The sequence below is a fragment of the Takifugu flavidus genome, chromosome 14, assembly GCF_003711565.1.
Source record: "Takifugu flavidus isolate HTHZ2018 chromosome 14, ASM371156v2, whole genome shotgun sequence".
NCBI classification, from domain to species: Eukaryota; Metazoa; Chordata; class Actinopteri; order Tetraodontiformes; family Tetraodontidae; genus Takifugu; species Takifugu flavidus.
Genome location: NC_079533.1, coordinates 1,414,859 through 1,439,023, shown reverse-complemented (window position 1 = coordinate 1,439,023; position 24,165 = coordinate 1,414,859). Strand labels below are relative to the sequence as shown.

Genomic DNA, 24,165 nt, shown 5'->3' with positions numbered 1-24,165 from the left:
TAAAATAATACATTTGCTCTTCTCATCGAATCTCTCTATGTTATTAAAGAAAAACCTGCTCTTAGTCAACAACATCTAAGACATCAACCAAAAATCCTAATTTTCTACAATCTAATATAAAACAGTAGAGAAGACTCTTTCTGCAGAGACACTGGTGGCAGGAATGCAGAAGTATCACCTGCTCAACTTGGAAGGTGGAGCAGAAACCACCAGCTGAGAAGGTCCTCAGCGAGAGGAAGTGGTGGAGAACCATGAAACTTGCTAAGCTCCACCTCAGCTCCAGAGACGGGCTGAGCTGGAGCTGTGGCACCAGGTATCGCCCAGAAGAGCCTCCAACAAACAAGCTCTTCTCTTGGGAGGAGAGGGCTTTGAATCTCAGCTCAGTGTGCTTGTCTCTAGTAGGTGGCAGCTGCACCTTTTCCTGAGGTCCTTGTTGATGCCCTGAGGGGAATTGATGCTCCTGCAATGTTTTCTGGCAGCATTGAGCTTGCAGTGGGGCAATCAAACACACTGTGGGGGGGCTCTCTTTCCTTCTCTCATCTGGAGAACAAGTGACACCAGCTGCCAATCATTGTTGGAGAAATGTGCAGTCAGGGGAACTCTGCGTCCAGACTATAGCCACCCTTCCAGCATCCAGCAGTGTCTAAAACCTTTGATTTGGTTTCACCAGAGAGTGTAGGGATTGCAGGGTCGCTGCAGCATCGCCCACAAGCTATCAGGAGTGGGTCGCTTTGTCCCAACTCCTGACAAGAGTTGAGTGCTATTGAGAAATGTGGTCTCACAAACTTGGAAGGTATTTTGACCCACACACACTTTACATACGGCTGTAGATCTTGTCCAACCGCCCTGAAAGAACCCAAAATAGGAACATACGGCAGATAAGCCGGTGCAGGACCAGAGGTTTGTTGCTTGTAAGCTGTGTTTTGCTCTGGTACATGTTGATTTTTATTTGTCTTCTCTCAAAATAATTGTTATTTTAGACTAAGGGGCTGCAGGTTATCAGAGACCAGCTGTGATTCTGTGGCCTCAGCTCTGAAGTCCAACCTCTCCCATCTGAGGGTTCTGGACCTGAGCCACAACACGTTGCAGGATTCAGGAGTGAAGCGGCTCTGTTCTGGACTGGAGAGTCCAAACTGTAAACTGGAGAGGCTCAGGTCAGTCTTCATTTTTCTACCTATATACAGCTGCTAAGATGGTGAAGTGAGGCTGTTCTCAACACTGCTGTGATGCACCACATTAAAAAAATTCCTTGAATATCGTGAATTCAGGTCTGACCCAACTAAGAACTAACGTAGGTTTAGTACTGACGCAGATAACATGCAGACCTGCACCGTATAACCTCATCCTGCATTTTTCAGATTGATTGACTGCAGTTTATCAGAGATCAGCTGTGGCTCTCTGGCCTCGGCGCTGAGGTCCAATCCCTCCCATCTCAGAGAACTGGACCTGAGTCAGAACCAGCTGCAGGATTCAGGAGTGAAGCTGCTCTGTGGTTTTCTCCACTTTCCAAACTGCCGACTGGAAACTCTGAGGTAAACACCATTCTCAAAAATGTCCATTATTCCATCCGAGGGTCCTCACACTTTCTGAGGGTGTGTGTTGTGCCCAGTTCCTTCAGGAGGGAGGGCCACACGGGGACCACTTATTCATGATAAATTGATTTAAGGACAATGAAAAAGCCGACAGATGGTAACCAAAATTAGACAAAACTAGGTGAGGGTGCCTGGTAGACACCAGCCAACGAGGAGGGAGATGGTGAGGGAGACAGGAAGTCATCTAAGACAGGTTGTGCCTTTAAAGATGAGCCACAGGTGAGATGGATCTCCATGATGAGATGGGAGGGAAAGAGGTGGGAGAACCTGGGAAGAGTGAGGGCCAGAACAATATATATTCTCCTCTGGAACAGTGCAAACCTGAGAGGTTGGAATTGTGGTAATTACATATTACTATCATTTTTTAACCTGTAACTAAATTAAATATTTACAGATCATGCCTTTGATTAACCTTTCAGATTAATACTGGTTTCACTTATAACCTTATAAAAGTTTCCCTTCTTTATTTAGATTAAGGTACTGCAGTTTATCAGAGATCAGCTGTGGCTCTCTGGCCTCGGCGCTGAGGTCCAATCCCTCCCATCTCAGAGAACTGGACCTGAGTCAGAACCAGCTGAAGGATTCAGGAGTGAAGCTGCTGTCTGATCTCGTAGAGAATCCACACTATGGGCTGGAGACATTGAGACATGGCCGGTAGAAGCCAGTCAACTCCCGCTCATCTGCTGCATCACTCACTGACCACTGGTGAAGAGCATCTGTGGAAACATCTGCCGTCTACTCCCTCCATAGATGAAAAATTCAGTTTTTAAAAAGCGCTGGTGGACTTTCAGGAGATCAGTCGATGGTCGACAAAGCAGAAGCAGCTTCGCCTTGAAGTTAAATTAGTTCCTGGTATCACACAATGCATCTTTATAAAGTTCTAAATGGCTCCTCGGCCACTCTTAGAAGCATGAAACATTCTCTTAATTGTCTCTTCAAATGTCTGTATTATACGTTACTATTTTACATCATGCCTTCAGAATCTTCAGGGTTTAGTATTTACTGTCTCTGTGACATGGAGCATTGGAATATTTCAGCTGCAGCCAGCAAAAACCCATCAGAATGACGGCTATCGGTGGGAACCGCAGGTCATTTGACTTTAGTCAGTCTGTTCAATGTAGGATTTATTGCAATCTAATAAAAACAAATAAGAAATGTGGGAAATAGGAAATAAAAAGAAGAAAATGATCAAATAAATCTCCCTTTAATACTGTAAATTTAAAGATGTCAAGAATGGAATATCAGCTTAAATGGAATCAAACATAAAGTGAAAAGGCCTCCTTTAAGTTTACTGCAAAAATAAACACAAAATCAAGAGCGACACGCACCAAAAACCTCTCATTCTCTCTTCTGTCTCCACTCATTCTTTTATATTCTCTTAAGATAATGGGGACGGGGTCGTGTATAACGGGGCCAACTTGATATATTTTTTTGTTGCAAGAACTTTGGCTCTTCAGAAATTTCTATGTTGGCCTCCACAGATTGTGCATCCACTAGAAACTCAGTGTTTTTGAGGAACTACCAGGAGTGGCTGGAGTGGAGGCCAATGACGCTATAGCTACATATAGGTACATATAGATCACCGTTATCCTCAACCCAAAAGACCACCAGTTGGCGCAGCAATACTAAAGATAGGAGGTTGTGGTCGTTGCGCAGACGCGGAGTGATATCACGCCCAAACGTGCCCTATGTTCTATATACCGTATGTTCGCGACCAAAGGGCGCACCGTATTAAAAGGTGCAGCCTCAGTTACGGGTGCTATTTCTGTATTTAACACATACATCAGGCGCTCCGGATTATAGGGCGCGGGCATGGTAAAACATACCGCTACCATAGCTTACAACATGCATGCTAGCGCGTATTTAGCAATTTTGCGAAAGCCGGCAAGTCGAACAACCGACAACAATGTTTCCAAAATTAAAATTTTGGTATTTTTCGTATTTTGTTATTAAGCCCCGGAGGGCTGAAGCAGGACCGCTGTTAAAAATGTATCAGTCCGCGCTTCCAGTTCTGGTGCAACGTCCAGTTCTAAATGTATGAATCCGCGTATTGACGTTTCAACGTCCCATCAGTAAACGGAGAGATTTGGATATAGTCCCCCTGAGGTGGTGTTTTTAGAGCAGTTCTTAACAACTTTCTCTTTGCCTGATAAGAGGTCCAAACATTATTTCACTTCCCTATAAAATACTCTAAAATTTGCCAGGATGGTCAGGATGTGGAGGAGGAGGAGGAGGAGGAGGAGGAGCAGGAGGGCTTAGGGAGCTCTGGAATGGTTGTTTACTTCATTTTTTCCAGAACTTCATCTTTTTCCAGAACCATCTACAGAAGCTTTTTTTCTCCTGCTTCTTTGATACCTGAAGCTGCAGAAAAGAGAGATTGTGTTTTAGATTTCACCGAACATCATCTGAAATCTTCTGGAAGAGGAACAAAGGTAAAAGCATCTCACCTCAAGTTGGAGGTTTGCTTCAGAGAGCCTCTGGAGCTCCTCTCTGGTCTTCGCCTCCTCATGTTCCCTCAAACGTTGGCTCTCCTGGAACTTGTGCTCCAGCTCTTCCTTCATCTGGACCCATGTCTGAGCTGTGCTCTCCCACCGCTGATAAACATCAGCCAGCATCTTGTTAAAGTTCTGTTCTTTAGCCAACAGCTGCTGCTTCATTGACTCTTCTTTTTCATGATCTTCTCATTATATTTGTGTTGCTCTTCGTCCAGCAGTTTCTTGAACTTTTCTTGCTGTAGAAAGAGCTGCTGCCTTAAGGCCTCTTCCTCTTCATTAAATCTTTGCTTCTCTTCCTCCAGCTTCCTCTCAAATTCCTCCTGGATCACAAGGAGCTTGTGATTCAGGCCTTCCTCCTGCTCCATCAGCTCTCTCCTGTGTCGCTCCTCTTTCTCCTGCTGCTGACTGTGGAGGGTTTCCTCCAGAGAAGCACATTTCAGTTGGCTCTCCTTAAGAGCAGCTTGTGTGCTGTTCAGCAGGGTCAGGGCCTCCACATGGGCCACAGTCCTCATCTGTCGCCTCTTCACTGCCCTGCTGAGCTGCTCCTCCTTCTTTGCCAGGGCTTCTCTGAGCTGCTGGACCTCTTCCCTCCAAGTCTCCATGGATGATTCCAGTGGTTCTTGGTCTGCCTTCAGCTGCTGGGTTCCTCTCTGTGCCATTGATGCGTCTGCTGGTCACCAGTGTGGTACAAGAGTGTTGAGCTCCTCAGGCGTGTGCTGATGAGGTAGAGCTGATGTGTTTGATCTGCCAGTTCAGTTTGATCCTTTGATCGCTTCATTGATCTGACATGAAAGGACATTTTTGACATCAATGACATACTGGAGACATCAATGACATAAAGGAGATCAAAGACAGGTTAATGAATGCAATAGTTAAAATGTGTTGGATTTATTAATAGTAGCCAAAAAGATGAGTTATATACCCAGGAAATATTAAGCAAATACAAATCACTTTCAAAAGGAAAACTGATTTATGTTTACTAATTATCTGAATAAAAGTAATTAAGATTTACTAAATATTTGGGGAAAGATGATTAACATTTACTGATTATTTGGGTGAAACTGACTTATATTCATCAGTTATCTCAGCAAAATTGAAAGAAAAGTATTAAATATCTGGACAGAAATAATTGAGATCCACTCAATAAAATAAATTATATCTACTTATATTTCAGCAAATTGTTCCTAAACTCAACACATTTACACCGTTATTGTTATACATCTATAACTAAATAAATTGTTTAAATTCAACTTAGAGTTGCAATCACAGGACTTTAAATCCATTCAATAATACTGAATGTCACTTTGTTGCCATATTTTCTTTACGTATTATCCACTCAATATCGTGCAGTCTTGCTACTACAGAGTAACCCAGTTGGTTAACAGATCACCAAGCATAAAAGAACAGCAGGTAAACATTTATTTCAAAACTGTGTCTATAACCATTTTTTACATCTTCACTGCTTGCTAAAATTAAAGTCACATGAGCGATCACATTATTCATTTGTGCCATTATAAATTCCTCAGTGAAAAACCTGGAACATTGGACAGTGTAATCACATGGTACAAGAACAGCTGCCTGTAACAATATATTTATTTTTATTTTTTATTCTTTTTCTCCGAGACAGGTTTGTGCCAATGCCAGAGGGACTTCAGGGTCTCAGCTTTGGAATTGGCTCCACACCTGGAACCACCGCCACTGAGATCAAGTACGCCACTAACTCAGAAATTGACAAAGGTCACACTTTGTATAAAACATGAAGGGTTTTATGTCTTCTCAGAGTGCTCCCCTCCCTGATCTTGCCAACAGTCGACCCCCCCACGGTGGTCCCTGTGCTGAAACCAGTATTTTTTTTCCCCCAATGTGGATTAGTCATGCTGTCAAATTTGAATTTAGTCTCTTTTTTACGTCTTTTCAGAGTCATCCAGCTGCCACACCTATGGAGCTGACAGACTTTTACATATTTACTTGGATGAGTGCTAATTCTGTTCTGTGATTGTCTTCTCAGACCCCCCTAACCCCTCTAACCCTAACCCCCCGTCCCCCACCGCTATTGCTCATGTACAAAAAGTCAACCGCAACAATCCACACACCGTCCTCTGGCCTTGGGCTACTCTATTACGTTGAAGCATATTTGAGAAATACCCAAAACACGAGGACATATTTTTATCTTTTAAAACTAAAATCCTTGTTAAAAAAAACCAACACACTTTTCTCCTTTTCCAGATTTATGCTCGTCTTGCCATTCCAGACAAGCGGTCCAGGACGGCGGCTCTTCACACGCCCACAGACTCTTCTGTGACAACAGTAAGCTTTTTCCTCTGGAAACATGTTCCCCAGGGTCACACGCGCGCCCCCCCCCCGTCCCCCGGCATCGCACGCCGACTCCAGCGACCATAGTCAAGTGCATTCCGGGGGCCAGAGAGGCCGACGTAGAAGCCAATCTAAAGCTCCTGGCGAGAAGTAAACATAAATTTGGTAAAGTTATTATTCACGTCGGAGCCAACGACACCCGGCTTCGTCAGTCGGAGGTCACCAAAATTACCGTATTTTCCGGACTATAAGCCGCACCTGTATATAAGCCGCATCCGCTCAATTTTAAAAAATAAATAAATAAAAAAAAGATATACAAGCCGCACCGGGTTATGAGCCACAGATATTTCTGTTGAAAAATGAGATATTTACTGCATGTACAGAACGATTTTGAACTGTAAATGTCAAGTGGCTGCAAATACTTTGTTGTACCTCCAGGAATCACAGCTGGAATAGAGTTTGTTTTCGTGATCGCTGCTTTCACAGAATCTGTGATGTGGGCCCTCATGCTATCCAAAACAAGCAGTGCTTTTTTCCGGTGAAAAACTCCTCCTGCGCGCTTGCTGTAGCACTCCGTTAACCATTCCTTCATCAGGCCTTCCATCATCCCCCCTTTGGTGTTAACTTTGACCACTATGCCACTAAAAATCCCCAGTGGTGGAAGTTGTTGTCCGGATGCCGTGCATGCCAGAACGCAGGTGAAGTGCGTTCTCTCGTGGCCTGTTGTTTTCAACAACACAGATGATGCGCCTGTCTTGTTAACAGTCCTGGTCAGAGGCAGAGCAAACGTCAAAGGTGCTTCGTCCATATTTATTATGTCGTCTGGTCCGATGGAGTGTTCTTGGATCTTTGTTTCAACGAATTTGTGGAAGTTTTTAATTTTTTCCTGATAGTCAGGGGGGAGTTCCTGACAGAGAGTGGTCCGTGTCCTGATGGACAGGTTTTTACGTTTCATCAATCTGAAACACCATGACGGCCCCGCTTTGAAATCTTCAATATTCATTTCGCGGGCGATTGTTTTGGCTTTAAGTCGGATCTGTAGAGTGGAAACACCTCGGCCACCTGCTCGCTGTGTGTTCACCCAGTCCTCCAGGACATTTTCAAGTTCAGCCCACCTGCTTTTATGTCCCCTGAAAGCTTTTTTCGACTTTGGGCATTGCATTAGCTCCTCCCGCTGCCGCCGCCTCCAACGTCTCACCATACATTCATTAACGCTAAGCTTGCGTGCAGCAGCGCGGTTTCCTTCCTGGCTAGCTAGATCAATGGCCTTCAACTTAAAACCTGCATCATACGAACTTCTTCGTGTGGGTTCCATGATGAAGGGGCGAGGATTTGAAAACAATTAACAGTTGGTAATTTGTCGTCCGTGTTTTATCTGCTAAAGAAAAAGTAGCGTTTTCTTCTTTGCATTGATTTTTCTTAGTTTTGATTCTAGTTCCGATTAGAGCGCCCCTAGCGGTGGAAGAAAAATCCATAAATAAGCTGCACCATAGAATAAGCCGCAGTGTTTAAAGTTTAGGAAAAAAGTAGCGGCTTATAGTCCGGAAAATACGGTAACTTGGAGTCGGTGTGCAACTACGCAAAAACGATGTGGGACTCCGGAGCATTCTCTGGTCCCCTCCCCAATCTGGCCAGCGATGAGATGTTTAGCCGCATGTCGTCGCTCCGTCGCTGGCTGTCACGGTGGTGCCCCGAAAACCAGGTGGCCTTTGTAGACAGTTGGAGCACTTTTTGGGGAAAACCTGGTCTGATTAGGAGAGACGGTGTCCATCCCACTATCATAGAGGGCCATAAAACAGCTATTCTGCAAGCTCCGAAACCAGACTACAAAGCAAATGATGTCCTTTTTAGGACTAATTATTGTTGCAACTGGGTGCAAATTATGCTGAAATTACAGCACCGTTGCAAAGACTGATGTATGAAAACTTAAAAATGACTTCTCCACTAAATTGGACTGAAAATGCAGAAACGGCCTTCTGTGACATGAAGCAAGCCTTGGTGTGGAGCACAGCTTTAGCTTTGCCAGATTACAGCAAACCTTTGGTTCAGATGGTTGATGGCACAGGACATTTGATGACCTCAGTCTGAGATCAACAGGGCGGAGCTAAAATGAAGCCAATAGCATATTTCTCCTCTAAACTTGACTCTGTAGCACAGGGGTCACCAACCTTTCTGAGACGGAGAGCTACTTCCTGGGTACTGAATCATGTGAAGGGCTACCAGTTTGATACACACTTCTGAAATAGCCAATTTGCTCAATTTACCTTTAACTAAATGTCATTATTAATAGTTAATGATATTCATCTCTGCAAAGACACTGATCATGTTAATGATTCCTCACAATCAATATCAACAATGATTTAACAAGATCGGGAACAGATGAATATCAATATGCAACACTTTATTTCTATATTTTGTCTTAGTGCAAGTGTTTTTCAAATTGAAATAAATGTTCAAACCATTTTAAAATGATCACTTCTCCAACAGTCTAGGAAATCACAATGTCCCATTTTTACCAGCCACTGACATTTTTTAACAAATCATGAATTACTTTGCACCACGTTTGTACAAATAATAAATCATGTAAAATACAAAAATAAACTTTCAGATTTTAAAATAAATCTGATTACGTTTTGAACTTCACACTTCAGTCTGCAGATTTTCACATGAACATTTTAACATAAACAATTGTTCCATTTTACAAACACATTTAACAAATTCTGAAGGAGACACCAAATCTGGTGTCCGTTTCTTTGTCCGTTGGGGGGAAGCCTGGCGTTGCTGCTGTTACCAGTGTGTTGTCCTCTGGTGGGGAACTTGACAGTGCAGCTCTGAGTGAGTCTGGCAGATGTGCATCAGGGAGGCGTCTTCTGTGTTGGTTCTTGATGAAGTTCCTGTCAGAAAAGGCTGATTCACAAAGAGAGGTCGAACCAAAAGGCTTGCAACCTCCATAGCTGCTGTACATACACCACTGTACTTTTCTGTGTCAACAAGGCACCAAAAGTTTGGTGCAGCCTGAGAGGCTTTGAGCTGCAGCTCATTTCACAATGTTCCAATTTCAATTAGCATCTGTGCAGCATCCAGGCTGAAGGTTGCACTGAACTGCTGAGCAATGCATGATATGTCCACGTTCATGAAAGGGTTAGAAATGAAGGACACACATGGCTCAAGCTGATCCAGGTCCCAAAACCTGTTCTCAAACTCTTGCCCAAGTCTTTTTATGAGCTGAGAGCACTTTTCTGCGCTTTAGTCCAAAGCCTCACATGCAGAAGCGTTGTCTCTCAGCACCATCTGCACAGAGGGGAAGTGCAGCACCTTTTGTCTGTAAATGCACAGAGAAAATGTTCATCTTGGCTTTAGATGCATTTACAGCACTGATCCTATCAGCAACAGTCTCACCTTTGCCTTGCAGCTCCCAGTTCAAACTGTTCCGTTTCCCAGTAATGTCCGTTAAAAATGCAAGGTCCAGTGTCCAGCTGTCCTCCAGCAGCGCGGCGTCTTCCCCTCTGGACTGCATGAACTCTTTTATTTCACTCAAAAGGGACAAAAAAGGAAGCAAAATCCGTCCCCTGCTGAGCCATCGGATTTCTGTGTGTAGGAGCAGGTCACCATATTCAGTTGGCAGCTCCACTGGGGAACAATTTGAAATATCCTGTTGAAATTATTCTAATTATTCTGATTAAAAATCAAATTGGCACGCTGATTCCAAATTACAGTCATTCCCCCCCCAGCCCGTCAAGTTTTGAAAGCTTCTCCTCCAGATCAGCAAATTTCCCCTAATGAGCTGGAGTCAGACTGGCCAGCTGATGACAACTGGATCAGCTCCGTTGGTGCCGTCACCATTAAGAGGTGTGTGCAGCCCCCAAAAGGTCAGTACTGTCAATATCCTATAGGGACACTTTGAACCAGAGGGGATCCTATAGATCAAAAGTTGACCCAGTTTGATTCCGCACCCAAAAACGAACATCTGTCAGACGAACTCCAGTTGTTTCCCAGTATTTCAGTTCAAACGTGGACCAAATTGTTCTGAAGAGAGGCGCTGTGCTGGATATGACGCGATCAAAACACGAACACGTGACGTGTAGAGGAAGAAGAAGCGGAAGTGAAAGTTCTCAACTTCGGGCTCCATCTGGACTGACCGAGCCCTGATGGAAACCTCTAATATTCAGGTAGCATTTGGTTCTTTCACTGCTGTCGTCTCGAATCAATGTTCCGCTGCGAGATGCGGCTTAATAAGCTGCGTGTTCGCAATGAGCGTGCGCGTGTTTCGGACGCACATTGCGGCTGGTCGACGGGAATGTTGTGACGGATGATCAAACTTTGTAGCGTGTTTCCTCTAACTGCGTTTTCCGCTAACCCTGAGCCACATTTTAGAGGTTGAGGAAGCACATTTTAATACTCACAATAAGTCACAATATTATTTGCAGTTAGTGGAAAAATCCACGGAAAGAGGGACACAAACGCGACAGTTTTAGCCTCCTCTCTTTGTCCCTCCACCAGGGGGACAATCAATCCTTTATTTAAAAAGGAGAGTATGGAAAGAGGGAGAGATCAAGGCATTCCATTTTATTGTTTTAACAACTGGTTCTTTGTGGAATATGAATTTGTTATTATGGATTTATGAAATGTGTTCTGTTTTGAATGAAGCAGTCAAGAAAACGAAACCTAAACCCATGGTGTTTTGATATTTTTGGTCCTGTACATGTGGTCAGATAAGATTAGTCTGAGCAGAATTGGGTGTTTTTTGCCCTTTGCTGTGTGTCATCTATTCTATTCAGCATGTTGGGTTGCTTGACTTCTGTTGGGTCGTGTCAACTTGATCATCACTTCTGAGATATTGACACACCTTTTTCCTGAGGCTGGCTCCAATGCTGCCAACACACCTGGCCATGGATATGGTGGGACTTCTGTGATGAGTGGGGTCAGAGGTGGTGGACAAGCTCTGCTCCAAAAAGCTTGCTAGATATGTTTGGGATCTCCTCCGCCACAACCACCAGCTGCAACTAGTAGCTGTGCACGCCATGCAGAGTTTTGACCTCTAGGTCAGGCTACAAATGTTTTTTCCAGCACCATCATGTGTTGGTGAGAAACATGATGCGCCTGATCAAAAAAGCTGCTTGTAATCTGACAGACGAGCCATGATGAGATGTCAAGGTGCGTTGTTGAAAATGAAGATCCTCTTCTTGGAATCCTGTCTGAGATGACAGAAGATGATGCTGCATTTGACCCACTTTGATGATGTGATGACGTATTTCTGTTTAGTTTTGAATGCATTCTCATCTTATTTGTTGAATTTAATGTTGAGAACTGACATCTTGAAAGAATTTAGGTTTTCTTGTAAACCATAACCAGATAAAAAATGATTTAATTTGTATTTGTGTGCGTCCGTCTAATGCCACCGCACCTTCTGAAACACCCAGGAGAAACATTTTTCCACAACTATTTTATATTTAACATGGTGTAAACTTTTAAGATGTCCCAAAACTTTTTTCCAATATATATGTGGCCTGTATGATGTACAGGGTGACATCATATAATAGATTTTGATGTGAATGAGCCGACAATACGTCATTGGACAGACCTCTGCTTGTCTTCATGCTGAGAATCATGTTCTTTAATCTTCTTTTCTGTGTCAGCAGACTGTTCCTGCTTAACCGTTTAGACTCACATTTAAAAATGAGCGAATGTGTGATGGAAGAGGAAGAGAGAGCAGAGTCCACAGTGTCCAGCTGTGTGTCCATGAAGAGCGACAGGTCCAAAGGGAACCCTGAAAACTTCGTATGGACCTCAAGGCTCACCTTTAAAGTAAGGTTTTCTGAACCACATAACTCTGCCTTAGAACATTTCACAACCATACAAAACATCATTTTGTAGGTATTAGCCTCCACTATCGTGAAAAATGAAATTCATCAGCTCTTTAAATGAAACGGTGCACAGTCCTTTCACCATGTTGGCCTGTGGAAAACCAGTGTTGTCGGCCCGATGGACCAGCGTCCCCGTCGTTGCCGGACCACCGTTGGCCACCAGTTGGGTTTGGGATCAAAGTGGGGGCGTTTCCTGTATCCGGTTCTCCTCACGGATCCATGACTACAACATGTTGCTGCAAGTGCAGAGACGTTTGCTCTGGAAAGAACTTTAGAGCACATTCAGTGCTGCAGGATGAGGGGCTGGAAAAGGTGCCAGTTCTTTTCTCACTGCAGGGAACAGTTAAAAAAGCAGCTTAAACTCTGAAAACATGAAAATGATACAGAGACATCATTGATTTATTGATTCAGTTGTTATCCAGAATGGATTAGAAATGTTCCTGTTTGATAAAAATGCAGTGAATTGGGATTATTTAACTCCAACCTCTACAGATTATTTACCTTCATCACAGTCTCATCACTATTTCTGATGTTTCCTCAGGATGGACGAGGACAGAGCAGAGTCCACAGTGCCCAGCTGGGTGTCCCTGAAGAGTGCCCGGTCCTTAGAGAGATTAATAACTTCAGAAGTTCAGAGGAAATGTAAGAAAACTAAAGCGTGATGATGTGTTTGTGTGGCAGCTGTTAGTCACATTAACAGCAGCAGGTTGTGAGTTTATTATTGGAGATGTTTAACACTTAAACCTCAGACAGTCATATAGTTACAGACTTAATGTGAATATTGTTGATTAGAAACAAATCAGGTTTAAACTGAAAGATGAATTCAGACATAAATGCTGGAACAATATTGAGTCTTGATCAGGTTCTTTCATCCTATAAATCAAAGGACTAATAGAGATGTGTTTCATAGTGAGAGGGGGGAGCACATCCTATCAAACTGGGACCAGTCAGCTCCACCAGGAGAGTCCTCTTGTTCACAATCTGGAAGCAGATCTGGAGATGCTGAAATGAAGCCCAAACAAAGTAAAACTGTTCAATATGAGATTTAATTTGTGATGTCATGAATTTGGAGTTGTGTTGATGATTTATTATAGATGGAAATCATTGGTTTACTTATGTTCAGGAAGTGATCTGCAGGAGGTGATAGAAGGTCATAAGATGAGTCTGAAGAGAAGATGTGAACATGTGACTGAAGGAACTAATGAAGCAGGAAGTGGAACCCTGCTGAACAAGATCTACACTGAGCTCTACATCACTGAGGGACAAAGTGAGGAGGTGGACACACAACATGAGGTGAGACAGCTTGAGAGAACCTCCAAGAAGAACATCCAGGACACTCCAATCAAGTGCCAGGACATCTTCAAAGTCTTATCTGAGCAACAGAGACACATCAGAGTGGTTCTGACCAACGGTGTCGCCGGCGTTGGAAAAACCTTCTCAGTGCAGAAGTTCAGTCTGGACTGGGCAGAAGGTTTGGAGAACCAAGACATCAGTCTGGTGCTTCCGCTCTCATGCAGGGAGCTGAACTTGATCAGAGATGAGCAGCACAGTCTTCTCTCACTGCTTCATGTTTTCCATCCAACATTACAGAAGATCAGAGCAGAAGATCTGACTGTCTGGAAACTTCTGTTCATCTTTGATGGCCTGGATGAAAGCAGATTTTCACTGGGTTTCAACAAGCATCAGGTCATCTCTGATGTCACACAAGTATCGTCAGTTGACGTGCTCCTGGTGAACCTCATCCAGGGGAACCTGCTTCCCTCAGCTCTCATCTGGATCACCTCCAGACCTGCAGCAGCCCATCAGATTCCTCCCTCGTGTGTTGACAGGATCACAGAAGTACGAGGCTTCACTGACTCCCAGAAGGAGGAGTACTTCAGGAGGAGGTTCAGTGATGAAGATCTGTCCAAGAGAATCATCTCACACATCAAGGCCTCCAGGAGCCTCCACATCATGTGTCTGATCCCAGTTTTCTGCTGGATCACTGCTATAGTTCTGGAGGACATGATGACCAGAGACCAGAGAGGAGAGCTGCCCAAAACCCTGACTGACCTCTACTCACACTTCCTGAGGGTTCAGATAAAGAGGAAGAAGCAGAAGTATGGAGGAAAGCAGAGACCAGAGGAACTGACTGAGGCTGATAAAGAACTCCTTCTGAAGTTGGGTCGGCTGGCGTTTGAACATCTGGAGAAAGGAAACATCATGTTCTACTCAGAAGACCTGGAGCGATGTGGACTGGACGTCTCCGAGGTGTCGGTGTACTCAGGAGTTTGTACAGAGATCTTCAAGAGAGAGAGTGTGATCTTCCAGAAATCAGTCTACTGCTTTGTTCATCTGAGCGTTCAGGAGTTTCTGGCTGCCGTCTACATGTTCCACCGTTACACCAGGAAAGACACAGGTTAAAATAGTTCCTAAAATATTCTAAACCAAACCCCTTTCCTGGTTTGTTGGGTTGTTTATAATCACATCCAGTCACATTTCTTGATGTCTTCCTCAGGAGAGAACTAATGAAATCTCTCAAAAGTGAAAATGGCCACCTGGACTTGTTTTGTTCGCTTCCTTCATGGTCTCTCTCTGGAGTCCAATCAGAGGATCTTGGGTGGACTGTTGGATCAGAGGAACAGCCACCCAGAAACCATCCAGAAGGTCCTCAACAACCTGAAGGAGGTGAACAGTGATGAAATCTCCCCAGACAGAAGCATCAACATCTTCCACTGTCTGATGGAGATGAAGGATCAGTCAGTCCATCAGGAGATCCAAGAGTTCCTGAAGTCAGGGAAGAATCAGAGAGGAACTGTCAGAGATCCACTGTTCAGCTCTGGCCTACCTGCTGCAGATGTCAGAGGAGGTTCTGGATGAGCTGAACCTGCGGCAGTACAACACCTCAGAGGAGGGACGACGTCGCCTGATTCCAGCTGTGAGGAACTGCAGGAAGGCCGTAAGTAAAGATTTTGGGGCCGGACATCGGCGTTTAAATCAAGCGAGTGGATCATGTCAGGTAGCAATACCCCCTCCAGTGGTCATTCCTTCAATTCTTTATCTCCATTGCAGCGTCCATAAATTAAAAACAACAACAATTCATCCAGAAATGTTCAACACTGGCTGGATATAAGTTCAAAGGTCAATCCAGACAAACCAACATAAGGCAGGAATAATAGGAGCCACAAGTTAACTGACTATCATGAAATTACTGTCATGTCATTAAATCACTTTTGTTTGTTTGTATACATCGTATTCTAACGACAGAAAAACACATTTTAACTAATGACACGTGACTATTTTGCTTCATTTGTTCAACGTAAAAACAGCCGGCCTCGTTGGTTTAAATGGGTGTTTTAGGTCTTTGTGGCGGTTCCGTTTGGAGCCTTTATGTGACCCACAAAGTTGTTTGAGCCTTTCCACACCCGTTAGGTGGCAACTTCATCACTAGCAACAAAAGGTGCAGTGAAAATGATTTGAAGGGAAACAGGCAGATAGAACAGAAGCTGAGGGCAATCGATGCAACCAGAGACTCTGATGTCATCGATCGGATCGCTGAATTAAGACTTGACGCACCATCGTACAAATTGGATGAAATGCAAAATATCCAAAGAGCCGATAGACAGATAAAAAGATGCACGTTTCTTTAAACCATTTGCTATAATCATTTTAAATATTGAGTAATTATGAGCTGTTCTAAAATAAGACAAATGTTGAGAATAATTCAGTTGCATTTCAGATCTGATGGTCGTTCAAACTGTTGCTCTACGGTGTTGAATTTAGCTTTTCCAGGAAATGAGCTACATTTGTGTTGAGGTAGATTCTCAGATAAGTTGATGAGAAATCCCAAAGTTTGACTCACTATTTTTGTTTCATACACAACAGACTGTATGGTATGTTCTTTCAAACGAGTCATTGGGAAGTTGTGGCCTCAGCAATGACGTCAAACCCTTCTCATCTACGGGAGCTGAGCTTAAAATGGAACAAAAGCCTGACAGATGCCGGAGTAAAGTTACTGTCTTCTGCAATGATGCATCCAAACTGCAGACTGGAGACGCTCAGGTCAGGAGGCCTCTGTTGGTCTTTTCTAAATTTCTTTACATTTTCTGCTTTTCTCTTCATTTTCAGATTTAGAAATGTGTTTTTTATTTGCCCCATTTATTCCTTTTCCAGGCTGTGGGACTGCAGTTATCAGAGATCAGCTGTGACTCTCTGGCCTCGGCGCTGAGGTCCAATCCCTCCATCTGAGGGTTCTGGAGCTGAGTAGGAACCAGCTGAAGGATCCAGCAGTGAAGCTGCTCTGTGGTGCTCTCTCCAGGATCCTCTCTGTGAGCTGGAGACTCTCAGGTCAGTCAGAGATGATCCAGTACTTTCCCAGGTGTAACTAGTTAGACAATAAATGTTTCCATGTTTGATCTTTGTTATAAACGTAGTGTTACAGTTCTCAGAAAAAGACCACACAGGACAGATTTGCAGTATTAAATTGGTTGTGGAAATCTGTCCCATGTGAGGATGGTCATCAATGACTAGAAAGGAAGTATCAGTTGTAGATTTGTCTTGTTTTATTTTAGGCTGGCCACAAAACCGCCCAAACATTCAGACCAATCAAAAATGGTTCTTCCTGTCTTTTAAAGATCAGAAGGAAAACTAGAAACCCAAAAGAAAGCTGCTGCAGTGTGCCATGCCCCTTCTCTCCTGAGAAAAGCCATCCCAAAAAAGAGAAAAGCCCAAGTGTGAAGTGAGCACCCTGTTAAACCTTGGTACCGAAAGCCTGCAGTCATTCTCATCTTAGGTGGCTTCATTCCAGCCAGAAGCCCAAACCTGCCTCCCTCTTAAAGGGGCAGCAGGTCAGTCCAACCACAGAAACCTTCATGAAGATCTGAAGCTTTCAGCATCGCACACACATTGTTGCACCTCACTTCCATTGGAGTCCAAATCAGAAGTCAACAAGTTGATTCTACACCGATTCTACACAATGCAACCATTTAAAAAGGTTTCCATCCATAAGTTTTCACACATTTTTAGATAAATCTGTTTGTTCATCGCCTCCTTCTGTTGTAATGGTCATTAAAGAAAATGACCTTATTTGAGTTTTTCTCCTCACAAATATGACTTTCTATGAACGATGCAATAAATGCAGCTTGCAATCTAAGACAATATGGAAGTATGTGTATATAATAGTAGTGGAAGTAGCTCATAAAATAATACATTTGCTCTTCTCATCGAATCTTTCTATGTTATTAAAGAAAAACCTGCTCTTAGTCAACAACATCTAAGACATCAACCAAAAATCCTAATTTTATACAATCTAATATAAAACAGTAGAGAAGACTCTTTCTGCAGAGACACTGGTGGCAGGAATGCAGAAGTATCACCTGCTCAACTTGGAAGGTGGAGCAGAAACCACCAGCTGAGAAGGTCCTCAGCGAGAGGAAGTGGTGGAGAACCATGAAACTTGCTAAGCTCCACCTCAGCTCCAGAGACGGGCTGAGCTGGAGCTGTGGCACCAGGTATCGCCCAGAAGAGCCTCAACAAACAAGCTCTTCTCTTGGGAGGAGAGGGCTTTGAATCTCAGCTCAGTGTGCTTGTCTCTAGTAGGTGGCAGCTGCACCTTTTCCTGAGGTCCTTTTGATGCCCTGAGGGGAATTGATGCTCCTGCAATGTTTTCTGGCAGCATTGAGCTTGCAGTGGGGCAATCAAACACACTGTGGGGGGGCTCTCTTTCCTTCTCTCATCTGGAGAACAAGTGACACCAGCTGCCAATCATTGTTGGAGAAATGTGCAGTCAGGGGAACGATGCGTCCAGACTATAGCCACCCTTCCAGCATCCAGCAGTGTCTAAAACCTTTGATTTGGTTTCACCAGAGAGTGTAGGGATTGCAGGGTCGCTGCAGCATCGCCCACAAGCTTCAGGAGTGGGTCGCTTTGTCCCAACTCCTGACAAGAGTTGAGTGCTATTGAGAAATGTGGTCTCACAAACTTGGAAGGTATTTTGACCCACACACACTTTACATACGGTGTAGATCTTGTCCAACCGCCCTGAAAGAACCCAAAATAGGAACATACGGCAGATAAGCCGGTGCAGGACCAGAGGTTTGTTGCTTGTAAGCTGTGTTTTGCTCTGGTACATGTTGATTTTTATTTGTCTTCTCTCAAAATAATTGTTATTTTAGACTAAGAGGCTGCAGTTTATCAGAGACCAGCTGTGATTCTGTGGCCTCAGCTCTGAAGTCCAACCTCTCCCATCTGAGGGTTCTGGACCTGAGCTACAACCGTTGCAGGATTCAGGAGTGAAGCGGCTCTGTTCTGGACTGGAGAGTCCAAACTGTAAACTGGAGAGGCTCAGGTCAGTCTTCATTTTTCTACCTATATACCAGCTGCTAAGATGGTGAAGTGAGGCTGTTCTCAACACTGCTGTGATGCACCACATTAAAAAAATTCCTTGTAATATCGTGAATTCAGGTCTGACCCAACTAAGAACTAACGTAGGTTTAGTACTGACGCAGATAACATGCAGACCTGCACCGTATAACCTCATCCTGCATTTTTCAGATTAGAGCTCTGCAGGTTATCAGAGATCAGCTGTGACTCTCTGGCCTCGGCGCTGAGGTCCAATCCCTCCCATCTCAGAGAACTGGACCTGAGTCAGACCACCAGCTGCAGGATTCAGGAGTGAAGCTGCTCTGTGGTTTTCTCCACTTTCCAAACTGCCGACTGGAAACTCTGAGGTAAACACCATTCTCAAAAATGTCCATTATTCCATCCGAGGGTCCTCACACTTTCTGAGTGTGTGTGTTGTGCCCAGTTCCTTCAGGAGGGAGGGCCACACGGGGACCACTTATTCATGATAAACTGATTTAAGGACAATGAAAAAGCCCACAGATGGTAACCAAAATAGACAAAACTAGGTGAGGGTGCCTGGTAGACACCAGCCAACGAGGAGGGAGATGGTGAGGGAGACAGGAAGTCATCTAAGACAGGTTGTGCCTTTAAAGATGAGCCACAGGTGAGATGGATCTCCATGATGAGATGGGAGGGAAAGAGGTGGGAGAACCTGGGAAGAGTGAGGGCCAGAACAATATATATTCTCCTTTGGAACAGTGCAAACCTGAGAGGTTGGAATTGTGGTCATTACATATTATTATCATTTTTAAACACCTGTAACTAAATTAAATATTTACAGATCATGCCTTTGATTAACCTTTCAGATTAATACTGGTTTCACTTATAACCTTATAAAAGTTTCCCTTTTTATTTATTTATTAGAGGCTGCAGGTTATCAGAGATCAGCTATGGCTCTCTGGCCTCGGCGCTGAGGTCCAATCCCTCCCATCTGAGGTTCTGGACCTGAGTCAGAACCAGCTGCAGGATTCAGGAGTGAAGCTGCTCTGTGGTTTTCTCCAGGATCCAAACTGTCGACTGGAAACTCTGAGGTAAACACCATTCTCAAAAATGTCCATTATTCCATCCGAGGGTCCTCACACTTTCTGAGTGTGTGTGTTGTGCCCAGTTCCTTCAGGAGGGAGGGCCACACGGGGACCACTTATTCATGATAAATTGATTTAAGGACAATGAAAAGCCGACAGATGGTAACCAAAATTAGACAAAACTAGGTGAGGGTGCCTGGTAGACACCAGCCAACGAGAAGGGAGATGGTGAGGGAGACAGGAAGTCATCTAAGACAGGTTGTGCCTTTAAAGATGAGCCACAGGTGAGATGGATCTCCATGATGAGATGGGAGGGAAAGAGGTGGGAGAACCTGGGAAGAGTGAGGGCCAGAACAATATATATTCTCCTCTGGAACAGAGCAAACTGAGAGTTGGAATTGTGGTATTACATATTACTATCATTTTTTAACCTGTAACTAAATTAAATATTTACAGATCATGCCTTTGATTAAACTTTCAGATGAATACTGGTTTCACTTATAACCTTATAAAAGTTTCCCATCTTTATTTAGATTAGAGCGCTGCAGTTTATCAGAGATCAGCTGTGGCTCTCTGGCCTCGGCGCTGAGGCTCTCAACCTCTCCATCTGAGGGTTCTGGACCTGAAGCGAGAGAGACCAGCTGCAGGATTCAGGAGTGAAGCGGCTCTGTTCTGGACTGGAGAGTCCAAACTGTAAACTGGAGAGGCTCAGGTCAGTCTTCATTTTTCTACCTATATACCAGCTGCTAAGATGGTGAAGTGAGGCTGTTCTCAACACTGCTGTGATGCACCACATTAAAAATTCCTTGTAATATCGTGAATTCAGGTCTGACCCAACTAAGAACTAACGTAAGTTTAGTACTGATGCAGATAACATGCAGACCTGCACCGTATAACCTCATCCTGCATTTTTCAGATTAGACTACTGCAGCTTATCAGAGATCAGCTGTGGGTCTCTGGCCTCGGCGCTGAGGTCCAATCCCTCCCATCTCAGAGAACTGGACCTGAGTGGAACCAGCTGAAGGATTCAGGAGTGAAGCTGCTGTCTGATCTCGTAGAGAATCCACACTATGGGCTGAAGACATTGAGACAGTAGCTGGTTGAAGCCAGTCAACTCCCGCTCATCTGCTGCATCACTCACTGACCACTGGTGAAGAGCATCTGTGGAAACATCTGCCGTCTACTCCCTCCATAGATGAAAAATTCAGTTTTTAAAAAGCGCTGGTGGACTTTCAGGAGATCAGTCGATGGTCGACAAAGCAGAAGCAGCTTCGCCTTGAAGTTAAATTAGTTCCTGGTATCACACAATGCATCTTTATAAAGTTCTAAATGGCTCCTCGGCCACTCTTAGAAGCATGGAAACATTGTCTTAATTGTCTCTTCAAATGTCTGTATTATACGTTAATATTTTACATCATGCCTTCAGAATCTTTAGGGTTTAGTATTTACTGTCTCTGTGACATGGAGCATTGGAATATTTCAGCTGCAGCCAGCAAAAACCCATCAGAATGACGGCTATCGGTGGGAACCGCAGGTCATTTGACTTTAGTCAGTCTGTTCAATGTTATAGGATTTATTGCAGTCTAATATAAACTATGAATGAATGTGGGAAATAGGAAATAAAAAGAAGCAAAATGACCAAATAAATCTCCCATGAATACTGTAAATTTAAAGATGTCAAGAATGGAATATCAGCTTAAATTTAATCAAACATAAAGTGAAAAGGCCTCCTTTAAGTTTACTGCAAAAATAAACACTAAATCAAGAGCAACACGCGCCAAAAACGTCTCATTCTCTCTTCTGTCTCCACTCATTCTCTTATATTCTCTTATGATAATGGGGACGGGGTCGTGTGATAACAAAACAGCTAATTGGGGACTATATTTTTGTTGCAAGAACTTTGGCTCTTCAGAAGTTTCTATGTTGGCTTCCACAGATTGTGCATCCACTAGAAACTCAGTGTTTTTGAGGAACTACCAGGAGTGGCTGGAGTGGAGGCCAATGACGCTATAGCTACATATAGCTACATATAGATCACCGTTATCCTCAACCCAAAAGACCACCAGTTGGCGCAGCAATACTAAAGATAGGAGGTTGTGGTCGTTGCGCAGACGCGGAGTGATATCACGCCCAAACGTGCCCTATGTTCTATATACCGTATGTTTGCGACCAAAGGGCGCACCGTATTAAAAGGTGCCGCCTCAGTTACGGGTGCTATTTCTGTATTTAACACATACATCAGGCGCTCCGGATTATAGGGCGCGGGCATGGTAAAACATACCGCTACCATAGCTTAAAACATGCATGCTAGCGCGTATTTAGCAATTTAGCGAAAGCCGGCAAGTTGAACAACCGACAACAATGTTTCCAAAATTAAAATTTTCGTATTTTTCGTATTTTGTTATTAAACCCCGGAGGGCTGAAGCAGGACCGCTGTTAAAAATGTATCAGTCCGCGCTTCCAGTTCTGGTGCAACGTCCAGTTCTAAATGTATGAATCCGCGTATTGACGTTTCAACGTCCCATCAGTAAAGGGAGAGATTTGGATATAGTCCCCCTGAGGTGGTGTTTTTAGAGCAGTTCTTAACACCTTTCTCTTTGCCTGATAAGAGGTCCAAACATTATTTCACTTCCCTATAAAATACTCTAAAATTTGCCATTCAAGATCAGATCCCACCAGGTATAATTCATCCTCTAAATTTTCACAATTTCTTATTCTGTCAGGCTGTTTTTAAACCTTTGGCAACATCAAATAAAGTACCCAACTGGTATTATGTCAGGCTGGTTTACATCCCATTAAAGAAGCCAGCAGAAATAAAGCACAACAGTTACACAGACTACGCACAATAATATAGAGGATATAAAAAACAGTGTTGAGATGGGTTTGTGTCACTTTAGTAAAATCAAAGCATTTTTCTTTATGTGCCAGCAATGAACACAATCTAAGAAGTCTTTGACACTAAACATATGGAGCTCCTATAGAACAAACTAAAGATTTGTTGTTATTAAGATAAAGAAATGCAACATTTCCCCCAGAAAACGATGGCGATGGAAAAAGCCCTGGCTGTGTGTGAGCATCACAGCAGGCGTGGGTTCTCCTCTCTGGAGTCATGCGGGGCTCCTTTGAAGGGCAGATGAGGAGGTTGGTTACAGATTCCCCTCAGAAAGATGATTACGGTGCCAAAGGTCATCACCGGGGTAACCAGGAAGAGGCAGAGTCGGTCTACTGTACGAGCGATGCCGCTCCAGTTATCCTTCTCCTGTCAGGACCAGACATTTACGCCACTTTTGATCTTTTTAAATCAGACTTTGGGTTGAGGACTCTGTTTGAACCCTCTGAGCTCATTGTCGTCGTTCTTGTTGCGCATGTGTTTAATGATGTAGTGGCTCCATCCACAGCCGGCTTGATCTCTGCGTACAGCTGATGGCTCCTCCCTCTTCTTGTGGTTTCACAGCTCCACACAGACACCAAAGCTCAGAACTCAAATGAAGCTACTGATGCTTCTATATCTCATGTGTTTAAATGTTTCTGGAAACGTCCTGGCAGCGTGTGTGACTCGGGTCACCAGTCCGTGTCTCCCAGACTGTTTCTCAAACATCAGCTCACTGCGGGACTTCACACTGTCGTACTCCTCAGCCGAGGCAATGGAGCCCACTGAGCTGGATCGCCGCGGTAACGCTCCATCCCAGTACGGCTCTGCCTCAGCAGGGCGGGACATGCACAAGATGTGGGGTAATCGCTGGAGGAAGAGCTGGCAGAAACAGAAAACAGATTTGGAACACTGATACTGATGTGTGTGTGTGTGTGTGTTATAGTGGTATAGACCCAAATCTCCAGTTTTTAGATGGTGGCTCAACCAGATGTTGTCCTGATGTGACCCAGAGGAACTTTTGGGCTTCTTCTCCTGGTGGAACAGCCGATGTTCTTGTACGAAGCTCCCCAAACCAAGACGTATCCGAAGCGGGTTCGTCTGGTCCGGGTTCCCGGCGGTCCGTTATCGAGACCCGATGAGGCCGAACAGGTCGCAGCATTTGTGCTTTTGCCTTTATTTGAGCAGCTTGTTTTCAGAGGGCGCGGAGCTTTGCTCTGTTTGGAATTTAACGTGTCCCGCACCCCCCCCCCCCCCCCCCGAGGGATCACGATAATGGGCTTTTAGCGAAATGAGATCCCAAAGTTTAGCTGCGTGCCCGTCTTAACACCGTCTGGTGGTCGGGTTCCGTTATTGGAGCCCTGATCTGAGGGGAGAGGGTTTAATCAAATAAGAGTGAATAAATAACAACGGAGACTGAGGAATTAGCTTCTAACATTAGCATTTTAAGGCAAATATTAAAGCAGCCATTCATATAATTCAGGTCAAACCTGTTAGCGGAGAGGCTCATGGCTTCCAGAAACGGCATTAAGCCCGCAGACGCATTTCCAAAACTCAGCGAACGGCGGCGGCGGCGGCGCGGCGGCGGCGCAGGCGGCGGCGCAGGCGGCGGCGCAGGCGGCGGCG

At 44.2% G+C, this 24,165-nt stretch overlaps 2 protein-coding genes and 1 long non-coding RNA gene across 3 annotated transcripts in view; 2 read left to right on the top strand and 1 right to left on the bottom strand.

The window, feature by feature from the left end:
* LOC130537297 (uncharacterized) overlaps window positions 1-2,913 on the top strand; it is a 253,319-nt gene extending 250,406 nt beyond the window's left edge. The window contains 3 exon segments of the mRNA XM_057053982.1: window positions 981-1,154; window positions 1,359-1,532; window positions 2,064-2,913. Coding sequence (XP_056909962.1) covers window positions 981-1,154; window positions 1,359-1,532; window positions 2,064-2,250 — 535 coding nt within the window. The 3' untranslated portion in view covers window positions 2,251-2,913.
* Window positions 2,914-8,780: 5,867 nt separating this feature from the next.
* On the bottom strand, window positions 8,781-10,040 carry LOC130537304 (uncharacterized). Its single transcript, XR_008953597.1, has 2 exons — window positions 9,800-10,040; window positions 8,781-9,722 (listed from the first exon to the last, which is right to left on the bottom strand). It is a non-coding gene; the product is annotated as an uncharacterized LOC130537304 (long non-coding RNA).
* Window positions 10,041-11,368: 1,328 nt separating this feature from the next.
* LOC130537717 (protein NLRC3-like) lies at window positions 11,369-14,667 on the top strand. The gene is made up of 5 exons (XM_057054723.1): window positions 11,369-11,554; window positions 12,040-12,205; window positions 12,806-12,906; window positions 13,175-13,287; window positions 13,388-14,667. The coding sequence occupies exons 1-5, from the start codon at window positions 11,547-11,549 to the stop codon at window positions 14,665-14,667; spliced, it is 1,668 nt and encodes a 555-aa protein (XP_056910703.1). The 5' UTR covers window positions 11,369-11,546.
* The last annotated feature ends 9,498 nt before the right edge of the window (window positions 14,668-24,165 follow it).